Below are 12,870 nucleotides of genomic sequence, written 5' to 3' on the forward strand. Positions count from 1 at the left end.
CAGCTCCAAGGTATAATATTAACAACAGTATTTGTGGGCCATTTCCCCCATAATCCCAAAATTCTCTGTAATTTTATGCAAAGCTGCATTTTATTTTTATAAGGTTATTTTACTCACTAAATGCTGATCAAGTGTTTTAAGTCTGGACTTTATTAACTGGGTGCTTGTAATTGCAGCACAAGCACTCTTTACAATCTAAACTAGAGGTGTGTTTACAATGTTGATTGTTCCAAAATACATCTTCTAGTGTGCTGCTTTGGGTCAGGTGGCCCCCTTTAAGCTGTACACAATGATACATTGTCTGGTTGACATACTATGTGATTTGTGTATTTTATAAAGGAAACTAAGACCACTAGAACTCACCGCCCCAGAAACTCCCAATCCCACCTTTGGGGGCATTCCTGTGGACATGGGAACACAGAGGAAAGAATGAATAAAAATGTATTTGCCTTCAAGAGGAAGCTAGACCTCTGGAAAAGAACAGTTGGAGCTGGGCAAGCCACCTAGCAACATTAAGGTCCAGCTTTGATGAATACTTCCCTGAAGTAAATTCTGGCATTAATGACTGGGTGATGCAGACTTTTCTGGCAGAGGAGGTGGTGCATCTTTCATTTGATGCCCAGGAAGAGCTGATTGAGGTTCAGTCGGACACTACTCTGCAATCTGAAATTAGGAACATTGCAGTGGGTGAATTTTGACTGAAGGTAATCCTGGAGTATCCTACATTGGCATGGTCTGCTATACAGTCGCTCTTACCCTTTGGGTCTTACTACTTGTGCGAAATAGGCTTTTCAGCATTGGCTTTTTTACGGACTCCTTCATTTTTTGAATAAGGGGTGTTTCAAATGAATGTTGAAAACCCGGAAAGTGGGAGTTATAAAAACATGGAGACAACCATGGCTACAACATTTAGACGCGAGTGCTTCCAGCAGTCCCAAACATCACCTGAGTGCAGGGTGAGCCTGGGTAACTGCTTTTTAACATTGTACACTACTTTACCAGAATTTCTGGTAAACTACAATGTTAAAAGCAGTTAACACTCTTCCCCCCCAAGTCTGAAACCACACTTGATTGCATTATACTTCAGCCAGGATTGCATTATACTTCAGCCAGGATTGCATTATACTTCAGCAGCACATCTGATGTTTCCACTGAAAGGTTTAAGATTAAGCTACATCCCTAACTCTATCTGGTTACCCAGAGGTAAAATCTTAGCAAATTTCACTTGTGGCTGGCCAATCTACAGCAGCACTATTGTAAGTTTGAATTGTTGATGTTTTACTGAAATATGGCACCACACACGTCTTGCTGATAGTTTTTAATCAGGAAACGTCTTTACTTCTCGTTTCCCTTGAATTGGGAACTTTTTTTGGTGGTGGTGGTGGTACACCACCTTGCAGCTGTACCTTCTGTTTAGCAAGCATTTCATTCTCCCATCCTAGTTGTGTTGCTGGACGATTATAAAGCGGTGGAGTAGGGGCAGTGATGTCTTACTGGAATGCAACTCGAAGGCTTAAATCTCCTTCTTTCTTGACTTTAGTATATGCAGTGCATGCTAGCCAATGTTTCCAATGTTCTGCGCTGCGCGCGCCAACCCCAGCCCCCCCCCGCGCGCCTTTGCACCAAGTTGGCGACTACATACAATTTTGCGGTCATATAACTGCCAGTGATGTCACTTCCTGTATTTGGTCCCCCTCCCCCCCCCCGGGAAATTCATAAGTCGGCTCCCCTGCCTGCAGTGGCAGTTGAAATGTGAGTGGAAGTCTGGGCTCCTGCAGTGACCGATGCAGTGTGAGTGGGTGTTTCTTCCAGTAGGTCTCCTGCAGTGACAACTAAAGTGTGAGTGTGGGTTTCCTCTGTTAGGACTCGTGCAATGACCACTGTAGTGTGAGTGTCGTGGGCGGCGTGCTGTGTCGTGGGTGGGGTGGGCACTGCACGTCCGGTGGGTGGGCAGCAGGCGGATTCCTGTGATCAGCTAGGGGTAGTACATGTCTGCAGAGTGGGCACCAGGAACAATGCTGTTTCATGGGATGGGCACTGCAACTCTGGTGCAGGAGGTGCCCCGGGTTCAGGAATGGGTAGCTCAGGTCTGAGGGCGTCAAAGATGGAACACGCACGCCTGTGTCTGGAGAAATTATATGAATCAGAGCTCAGCGAACCCCCAGGGCTGCGCTATGTTTATGTATGGGCATCGGTTGCCTGGAAGCTGGGCACCAGGGTTCTGCTGTACCTAGGCATGGGCACTGAATGTCTGCATGTAAACCCAGCTCCCTCCTCTTCCTCCTCTGCAGGTGCCACTCTGCTGACCTGGGGGATTTATTGACCATTCGTAACAACGGAAACTCCAACGAGGCTCGGTTTGAGATCAAAGTGTTCAAGATCACCGGCTCCGACTTCCTCTACATGTTCGCCGACCTTGCCATCTGTCGGGGTCAGTGTATCCCGGTAAGTACCACAGGCTCTGAGTTCCGCTGTGCGTGCAACGCTGTGTAAAGGGCCCGCGCCCTCTTGTCGATTTGTCTGGCGCTGTTTCCCACCCTCCCACCTACTGAGAATTAAGCCAGTTAAAATCTCAAAAAAGACAGAACGAGGCTATACTCCACAAAGGCCCCTTGAATAGGGTACATTGAATAACTTACACAGAGTTGTTTTTGGAATAAAACAGGTCACGTTTTTAAAGCTTCAATTTACGGGTGACCCCAGCAATGCACCAGCCCTTAATAAAGCAGACCCTGAGCAGAATAGATATGTGCTGTCCTCTACTGAGAGCTGATAGGAAGATGAACTGTCTGTGTCTGTTGTCTGATGGATCCTTGTGCCGACCTCCATCAGCGGCAGATTGATGGATGTGATGTCCTTCCCTGATGCTTGATTGCTGATGGATAAACACGTGTCCTTAATTGACTTGCTGGTGTAACTGGGCATTTGATTGATGGATGTGTGCCACCCTGACTGTGGCTGATTGTGGCCCTTTCTTGATAACTGATTGGTAGACCCGTATCACCCACAGACATTGTCATTTTTTAGTAACGCACTGCTTTGTTTTGTAGGGTTGCAATGGTGCAGGTCGTATCGGAAAGAGTGGAGACTCATCTACAGGCCAAGTGGGCACTGGGCCCTTTGAAGGAAGTGAGTGACCACCTTGTCTTGCCTTCCACTCTGCAAACATTGACCTCTAGCAATAGAAAGGTGTTCCTGGAGCATGCGCTATTGCTGTCAGATTCCTTGACAGCACAGGGCACCCTGCCCGCTTTCCCGCTGAAGTCGGTAGATAGATGGGATATTCAGGGGGGAATGATAAAATGCATGAGAGAAGAGAAGGTAGCATTAACTTTTCCCTAATTATTTTAATGTGAGATGCTACAAAGAGTGGTTAAGTGCATCTTTTATGCACGAAAAAACTTAAAATCATATGGTTTTCCAACATCACTGCTTGTTATTGTGGTAGGACACTGTTAATGGCGAGCAGTGCCACATTGAGTCCCTGTGCTGGCCCAAGGTCTGATCATGCCTTCAGTTGCAGAGGTACCAGGAGGTCTATAATGCAAGGAGCATTTACTAAGTCCAGATGACAGCATCACCACTGTCAAAAGGAAATGGGAACTAAAGGGAGTGTAGCTACATGAATGAGACAAAGGGGAAAGTGCAAAGAGTAGCCATTACTAGTCCTGGGCAAATCTCCCAAAAACCAAACCACGAATCCCTGAGGACTCAACCACTGGAATTATGTGGATCCAGAGAGCATGTGTGGAACTCAAGACATCTAAAGATCTTAGGGTAGCCAGGGAAACCATTACCCAGATTCAGAGCTAAGGTTTTAGAATCTCAGCTGAGATTGTGATGCTTTTGTGGGATTCGGGTGAGCTATTAGGTGGGAAGCAAGTTTGAATGCCTATATGGGAAACACACATCTTCCTGTTTCCTTTGTGGGTTGAGAGTAGCTGCAGGAATGTGAGGGGAGTCTGATCAGCACTTGAATGATCAGCAAATAACCTATCGCCAGCACACCAACAAAAAAAACATCTCTTCCTGAAAGTGTGTTAATAATGATAGAAATTAACGTGTTCAGGTAAGCTATTTCCCTAAACCACGTCATGTGTGAGGGCATGCGCTCAGTCAAGCCTTCCCAGTGCAAATCCTCCTGCATCTAGACAGGTGGTGTGCTGCATCAAACACCCAATCACCCTGCCACTAATCGCTTGTGAGCATCCATTCAATCAAGCCACCAGCACAAGATATGAGCGAAAGTTGATGATTCACCTGGCAAAGTGTAATCTGTTTTAAGCAAAACCCAAAAGCACTAGCAAGGCTTGTCTAGTCTGCCCATATATGAAATACAGATAATTTCCTCAAAGATGTTTTTAAAATTCAAATAATATAATCACATTTTGTTCGGTACCTGACTAAAATCACCCAAAAAAATCAATGCCCATGAGCCTTACCTAAAGTAAAGTGCTTGAGCTCTCAAACACCAAATATCATCACCCTCCTTCCTCTCTGAAAAACTCAATTAACTGGTGAAGATCTCTAGATCCAAGTTACTTACATAGAGGGTCATTACGACCCAGGCGTTAAGAGGTTAACAGCGGCGTAAAAAGTTGCGGTGCCATTAACCCCTTAACCCCTTACTACGAGGTCCCTTTGCGGCTCCCGACCTTAACGGCTGGTCTGGACCAGCCGTTAAGGTAGGCACCCGCTAAGGGACTTTGAAGGTAATTATGGTACCACAATTTGCGGTACCGTAATTACTGCCTTTCCCATTCCCATTGAGCCCTATGGGGCAAAAATGGGAATGGGAAAGGGCCAATGGTAAAAGGGGAATTACCACCCCGCCAACCTTGGAATGGGGTGGTAATTCCCTGTTTCACCATGGCGGAATCGGTAAGTTACCAGCGTTAACCATGGTGCTAATAGCGCCATTGGTTAACGCCTGACTCGTAATGAGGGCCATAGAGCCTGAACTTCATTCCAAATCTCTTAAAAGTTTGAGAAGTGTGGCCACTCCAAGAATACAGAGGAAATTCTGCAGATTTGGGGATCTTCCAAGCCTATTAGGCCAGGTTATCCACTACAAACATACATCAGGTTTGGGATTGGCAACCATCGGTTATTTCTCTGATATGAAATAAGAACAGCTATTCAGGGATAATAAATAAAGATCAAGTATTTTACTATGTGTGATGTAAGTAAATACATCCCACTTTTTCTCTTTTAGTGAAGTCAGATCCAACTTCCGGGGCTTCTGACCGTAAGTATGACTTGTGTTTCCTATTCTTTATAGTTAACATTAGGTGCAGGATGTAGCCTCAGCCTCAGGTTAACCTTTACATCAGGAAAACTGCACCAAAGAATAGTCGCACTTGCCGTTTAGTTCATACAGTGACAGCCCTTGTACAAGATTTCACAGGTTCATGCAGAGAAGAGACACAGCTGCCTGCTCACTGAAAGCCTTAGTGAATGATCCCATGTGAAGTTGGACAGATTCTATGGACTGTCATTAAAGTCTTTTAGACGTCATCCACCATTTCGTAGCCTGTCATTAGGGTGTCATTGCCCAATCGGTCACCTTTTGACTTGGCATTGCCCCATTATCAATCCTTCATTTGATTGAGGTAGCATGGCACCCATTACCCCCTGGACTAGCTCTAATGTGCCTTGGATCCCTTTGGTTATTTTTGGGTGGGTTGGGTAGTCAGGGTTACATTTGGACACCCCCTGTACTAACAGTAATGTGTCATAGAACCAATGGCAATCTGGCAGGCTATGAGAAGTCATGGCCCTGATTGACCATCATTTGGGCTGACAGTGATCTGTGATGGCCTTTATCAGCCATCCTTTTGGCTGTGAATGAGATGAGGTATCATGGCCTCCATTGGCCATCCTATGGGTGATAGAATAGCTGAAGGTGAGGCCAAGGTTTAGGGTTTATGATGTTGTGGATGACGGAACAGTGTGGGGGAGGTCTGTTGCATTTGGGGGCTAGCAATTTGTGGATTAGTGGATAATGATTAATAGTGACATAACCGTGGAGGTTCACAGAGAAAATAAGATATGTGTTCAGTAAGTGTTGAATAAGAGGGGTTTAGAGAGTGAAGACATTGAGAATGGTCTGTTAGCATGGAAGAGGAGATGTCTCTGTAGAAGATGGAGAGGAGATTTGTATTGTTTTCATGTTGCTAATAGACAAGAAGTAGAGGCGCCTCTAGTATGTGATGCAAGAGAGGTGTCGAGGACATCTGGTGTCCGGGGGCAGTTGTGTTGGCTATAGGAAGGGAGTGGACTCTGCTTGGGAACAGATAGTGAAAGATAGCTTTTGGTCATGGCTGAACCTTTGATACATTGAAAGGAATCCAACAGATGGGTTCTGAGCCTCCAAGGAAACCTTGCTTGAAGGTGTTCATTATGTCACCATATATATCCATAGGGACCAATGTCATTTTCTATCAATGTGCATAAAACATTCACAAGCCCTTGGCTTAGGCTCCTCTAACTACTGATGCTCAGATGTAGATGTGAAGCCTGGTTCTCAACACTGCATGACTGTTCGTGCCCAAGAGTGCAGAGATCTTCATTACTGGATAACTGAGACGTTATGTGATGCGCGTATGGATGAACCAGATTAATTCAATGTCCTATGTTTGGATTTTAGGCTTCTCCTGGACCTGGACGGTGAACTCACTCCTGCTTTCCCTGCTCGGACTGAGACTTCTGTAAAACACCGAGAATGTCCACCGCTGACCAACACAGGAACAGTCTCATAAACCATCCCTGGAAGTGCAACTGGTCAACAAGCATGACTGCATTCAAGCCTCCAGGACCTTGGAATGGAGCACGTAGCTGACCAAGGGGTATCCTCTTCCATCCGCGGCAACCCCGATCTCTCAGGGACTGCTCTCCAAAACCTGCATCCGACGTGGGGGCGGGGTCTAGATCGCAGCCTTGCTTGTGACCTTTTACGGAACATTGACTTTCCCTCTTGACCTGACTATACACTTCTCTGTGACCCTCTTGCGGTACTGATACCAATTAAAGGATCTGCGCATGATGTGGGACTGCAGGCGGTTTTCTTTAAGCATGCTTCATTACACATATCTGTGTGTGGGAGTGATGCACATTTAATATGTCTGTGAAAAGGGGAGCTGTGTTGCAGGACCAGCATTTATCATGGTGGGGCTGCAGCCTTCACTCAGCAGAACACACCATTCTTTCAATGCCGCCTCAGCTTCAATAATGACTTTAAATTATTTTATGTTTCCTTGGACTGCAGGCAATATGCACTGGGCCTCACTTAGTGTAATCTCTCGTTTTCTTGCACTAATTAAACTTTATAGCCATTGCAGCTTTGCCTTGTTTTGAATTGTGCATCTTATGTTTTTTTTTGCTCTTATTGAGTGCCCATTTTATAAAATGCACTCCTTAGCACAGTGCATTTAAGGGTGACGATGCTGCAGAAGGATAATACTCTGAATATGGGCATCCATTTCAGGGAGTTGGGCAAGGGGCAGTGTAGATAGATTTAGATGTTATGAATGAAAATCCACAGTCCCTATTACTTGCCAATGTAAACCATTGATACTTGGGGAGGATGGCATGCACACTCTTCAATGCAAGTGGAGACCACACAACAATAGTGCCAAAGCAAGGTCAAGGTAGCACAGGAGAAGGTAGCACAATACATTCAGGGCCCTCTCAGTGAGAATAATCCATGAAGGTTATTTAGTACCTGTCAGTGCTCCAATCCCACTTATGCTCCAGAAGCTACAGCTTTCAGATAAGCCATTCCATGAGCCTCCGGCTATTACAGAGCTTTTTTTGCACCACCCTTACCCATCAGAACCAATAGGTGGATGATGACCAAGCATTCAGTGTCCACAACTCCAAGAACACAGGTGAAAGTGTGCTGGCATGCCTCCAATTGGCTATGAAGCAGGAAATGTTGACAACAACCCCAAATGATAGCCCATTTGATGATGTATAGCCTCAAGAATAACGTGGAGCTGTATAGGTAAGAATCTCAACTCTGTTGGTCTCCGCAGATCACACGGTTGCCAAACAAACAGTGACTAAGGCTGGGAAGACAGGTCCCCACCGTCCCCAGGAGACCCCTCAATCCAACGGTTGGCTATCACTTGCAATGACAATAAATCTAAAAGAAAGTAGCAGCAAGAAAAGGGAGATCTGGGACAGACTCACGTCGTAATCTAAAAGCTGATCAGGATGTCATTGTGAGGGAAGAAAAAGCCTGTCACCCTGTGACGGAGGACAAGAACAGAAGAGCCAGATGTGCCTCAAAGATGCATCATCACTCCAGCGACATTTATTAGGGGTCTCTGAATCCCATAGGCGAGACAGAAGCCGGACGCAAGGGCATCCATTATGGAATTGTTGTTCGCTGATGGTTGTAGTTGGAAGGTGGCCATTAAGCGAAACATGCTAGGCAAAGATTGACCCAAGATGGACGTCATCACAAGAGCTGAAGGGGCGCAATGAAATGAAATGTTTCTTCAGGGGGTCAGCAGAGGATAATGAATTTCTGTTTTCATTTGATGCACATTGGGCTGGTGGCCTGATGGATGGGTTAAGATATTAAACAGTGTTTTCTGCATACTCAAAATCCACTTTGACATGTGCACTCTGCGTGCACCTTCAGTGGCGATGCTGGGGTTACAGCAATCTTCCTATGCATATCAGCAGTAGCTTCAGAGCTCAAGTCCTAAAGATTGGTGCACTGTTCAACACTGTATTATGTTGCGTAAATTTGTACAGGTCACCATTCCCATTTAAATAAACGCCGGGCACTGATAACTTGGCATTTATTTTAGGGGCACTCCTGCTAGTGGGTTGGATAGATAGGAGGGAATGCATACAGTGTTTGTGAGACACAGCACCAACCTTGTTTAAATCTCACATTGAATTAATTGAATTAAAAATCCTTCCTCTAAATATTTGCTAAGGTAAGAAATTGGCAGCAACCCTCATAGAGAGGCTGTAACAGAAGCATCTGTGGATTAAAACAGAAAAAAATGATCGTTATCGAAATTAACCAGACAAATTCGCTCCACCAACAAAGAACAACATACATCACCATTTCTGATAACGAACAAGACTTGATATGATATGATATGGCATTTATAACTTCACCATGCTAACTAGTTGTGCAACCCGTGTGTTCAATTAACAATGGTATACAGGATTAATTCCTTTGAAATTACCGTAACTTTGCGCACCAATAACAGGAGTTAGTTTCTGGAAAGATAGGCGCTCCAAGAAACCCCATCCAGTCTTTGGTGTGTAAGGGGATGTAAAATGTAACATTCCTCCCCATCTCTAAGCATGTTGTCACAAGGTGCACCGCGTGGGACACACGATAAGGTAAATGTTGAAAATGGTGTTGTTTATTTTGGAGACAATGAATAAAATAATTCTAGAAGGCTAGTAGAGGGGTAATAGTTAAGTATAGGTGGGATCTGAACAGAAAGGAAAATGAAAGTGGCTTGATGCAGCTTGGGGGCTCTCCCCGAGTCATGTTAAGAAGGCGATGATGTGAAAGTGTGGATCAGAAAAGGAAAAACAGATTCAAGTATTTTTCATTTCAGTGTCTTTGTGTAAAAAATCTCAAAATGTTCCAGGGATTGTCCTTGCCCTGGTCTTGCGTGGAAGTCTGGATGATCACTCGTGTGTGTGTTTGGGTTGTGTGTTGTCAGTAGCATATGTTCTTCTCTGCTTTCGTGGTTAACACCCCTTAAACTGGGTGTGGAACTCCTCCAGGAAATGAAGGCAAAGCACCTTCTTTGTTTGGACTCTGGTTGTCGAGGTCTCAAAGGAGGATTCTGGGAAGTCCCTATCTGAGCATCAGTGCACAACACTGACCCTCTCTCCTATGCAGCCCCCACCTAGAATATCCACCCTGCCCACCCCCAACCCTCTCGAGTGACATTCTAATTTCTGCCCTTGTCCAGATCTTCCAGACAGAACCTCCTTATTCTCCCCATCAAGCAGTACCTGTTCTCTTCCCACCCGCTTACATCTTACAGCTGCATCTCCTTCACTGGCTTTCATTGGTATTCCCCACTTTTGTTGAATTACCATTTCACCAAATTACATTTTGAAACTTTTGTACTGCTTTTTCTACCACAAAATGATAGCTGGTGGGTTTGGTATATAGAAAGGGTGAAGGGCACATATAGATTATGGGGGTCTCCCCCCAAAAATGGCAAAACAGTATTCAGTGAAACGTAATTTGGTGAGAAAACAGCTGATGCAGGTTTTCAGCTCTCTTATCTACACACTCTCAGTTGCTGTGAATGTTAATGTGCCCTCAATGCCCTCACCACTTTCCTCTACCTGAGGACCATCCCTTACTCCAGGGGGTGATGTTATTTCTCTTATCTACTGCCTCTTCCACTGCCCCACTAATGAACCCATCAACCCTTTTTTCTTACAGTGCCACATGCAGCAAGGCCACTAATAGTGGCATAATGGCAGTATAAAAGGGTTCCATGTCATTTCCACACCAGTAATCACATCAAAGTGATTTACTTCGAAGTAATTACTTCAGAATTTCACTTCACATTTTTGTCTTTAAATTTGGTGGGGTCTCCCTCGCCATCTCTTCCCCTCCCTGCACTACTAACCATACCCTGAACCCCTCCCCACACCCTTTGTAACTCCTTAACCCACAACTACATGTATTTTCTAAGCATTTCTGAACGAATTACTTCAAAGTACATTACGCCAACGTAATTACTCTCATGGAAACAACTGGAGACCCTATGCAAGACCACTTGTATTACATTTCATTACACATATCTCTGTCAGCATCTCCCTGACTTTCCTTTCTTATATGCCGGTTTGCCTTCTCCTTTCGCCACCATCATCCCTCCCCCTGCTGCTAATTCTCTTTCTCAATCTCTTCCACTACACTTTATCTTTTTTTGATGATACCCATCTCCTTCTCCAACCCCCACAACACTCCATAAAAACTCTCCTCTCGTTGATAGTACTATACTCCTGCTACAACCTCCTCCACTCTCCAACAACTCTCCCCCTCCTGCTGACACTTAACTTCTGCTTCAATCTCTCCCATAATCGCCCTCTAACCTCAAGCACTCTCCTCCTGCTCTCCTCTCAGGACTCCCCTTTCTCAACAGTCTGCACCAAATTCCATCCTCCAACTCCTGCATTAACACCACACTCCACCAGACTGGGCTGGCTGCATTACTTAGCAGTGTCTCTCATCACTTCAGTGTGGCTTTCCTGGAATTGAGAACACCTGCGTACTGTGATAAGTGTTTAATTGTAATTGGGAACTAGGTGAAGCATCATGTGGCTCATACGAGGGCTGGCCTGAAATTGCAAGAAGTCCTGCTGCAATGTTAGATCTCAGGAGGGATTTGGACTTGTCTGGGCGCCCCTCCCTTCTTCTGAAAGTCTCAGTGCTGGTTTCGGTCCTGCTCTCTCTCTCCTCAAGAGTTTGATTCATCAGATAGAACCCCTCTCTCTAAGTAGGGGAAGCGTCTCTCTCCATTGCCACCAGAAGCGTATACATGTGGAGAGAAAGCTGGGCATGTATCTCGTTGCTCTCGCATTCTATGGGAGTCACACTTATATTAGTGAAGCATGACTTTGTAATCGTACAGCCTTCATGGCTCTGCTCAGTGTGTGCTGCAGTTATCCTGTCACTTGTTTTCCCCGACAACCGATCTTCAGTGCCAATGGCATTTCTCCATTTGTCTTTGGCAATTGTTGTAACAATGTTTCTTTCAAGTTCCCATAGGAAAAGACTTTTCTCAAGGGATCGTGGGTGGTCCTTGTTCTTTACTCTGCTTAGCCTCATGGTTAGGGATAGTAAGGAGAGTATCAGTGCTCCTGGTTTCCTTCTGTTCATGTTCCTGTGACTCAGAAGGAGCAGGTTGGGGTAGCATACCCACATGTATATTCTCCTGTGGCCTTAGGGGTGGCCTTTGGTTGGCTGAGTGTTTCTGGTGGTGACACTTTAGTGTTCCTGCAAACCCGTAGGAGAGAAAAATAATTGAATACCCCTATGACTATCCCTTGTCTTTTTGCAGGTGATGTGGTCTGGGGATCTCTGTATATCTCCTACACGTGGCGGTCTCTAGCCCCTTTAAACACCCACTTTCTATCCTCAAAGTTAGGCATGGGACTTCATCACACATCTCCTCCTGTTCCTTGGAAAACTTCAGCTGGCCGGGGGTAGGGAGGTATCTTAAGCAAATCCCAAAGTCCTATAGTTTCAGTGACACACACTAAGGAGTCTAGGTTGGTGTCCCCCTTATATAGGTCTATCAGCCACCATCTGTGCCTGTCTTCAACAACCCCTTATATGTTATCTCTATAAATAGGGTTTGTCAAGCTAACCCTTCTTTCAGTCTGGCTTTCTGTCAAGGAGAAGGGTGCTTTCTCTAAGTCCTCAATATCTTTAGACCACTCCAGATCTGGGGCCGAGTTTCCCACCCAACCAGTCATAACGGTGTCACACCTGGTTCTGGGTCACCTGGAACCACCAGTCAAAGTCAGAAAGGTCAGTCCCAAGGATGATTTGTTCCTGTAGGCCAGTTAAATGCCGAGTTCCGCTGTATCTCTCTATTCAGAGTGCCAAACCAAATCAATGCCTTTGGATACATGTTTCAGTCTCTTCGGACATAGGTAATCCCACCCACTTTACTGGGGTTACCCTCCTGTGGCTAGAGCACATCTGCCCAATCATGGAGTCTGAAGCCAGCAGAGCCATTACTTTTTCTGCTAGGATATTTAGAGGTGTGTAGCAGCCCAACCCAGTTTGACCTTGACCTAGCGTTTTGGTGTCCTCATCAGTATGGTCCCCCGCTTCAGATGCTGTGACAGTTCTGC

General features: G+C 45.4%; 1 protein-coding gene across 1 annotated transcript in view; it reads left to right on the forward strand.

The window, feature by feature from the left end:
• LOC138503234 (uromodulin-like) overlaps positions 1–7,336 on the forward strand; it is a 41,130-nt gene extending 33,794 nt beyond the window's left edge. Inside the window, exons 7-10 of the mRNA XM_069622820.1 lie at positions 2,292–2,445; positions 3,051–3,129; positions 5,216–5,248; positions 6,650–7,336. Coding sequence (XP_069478921.1) covers positions 2,292–2,445; positions 3,051–3,129; positions 5,216–5,248; positions 6,650–6,714 — 331 coding nt within the window. The 3' untranslated portion in view covers positions 6,715–7,336. The remainder of the gene's footprint in view (positions 1–2,291; positions 2,446–3,050; positions 3,130–5,215; positions 5,249–6,649) is intronic.
• The last annotated feature ends 5,534 nt before the right edge of the window (positions 7,337–12,870 follow it).

This window comes from Ambystoma mexicanum, chromosome 11 (genome assembly GCF_040938575.1).
Source record: "Ambystoma mexicanum isolate Mex_15411 chromosome 11, UKY_AmexF1_1, whole genome shotgun sequence".
Classification (NCBI taxonomy): Eukaryota; Metazoa; Chordata; class Amphibia; order Caudata; family Ambystomatidae; genus Ambystoma; species Ambystoma mexicanum.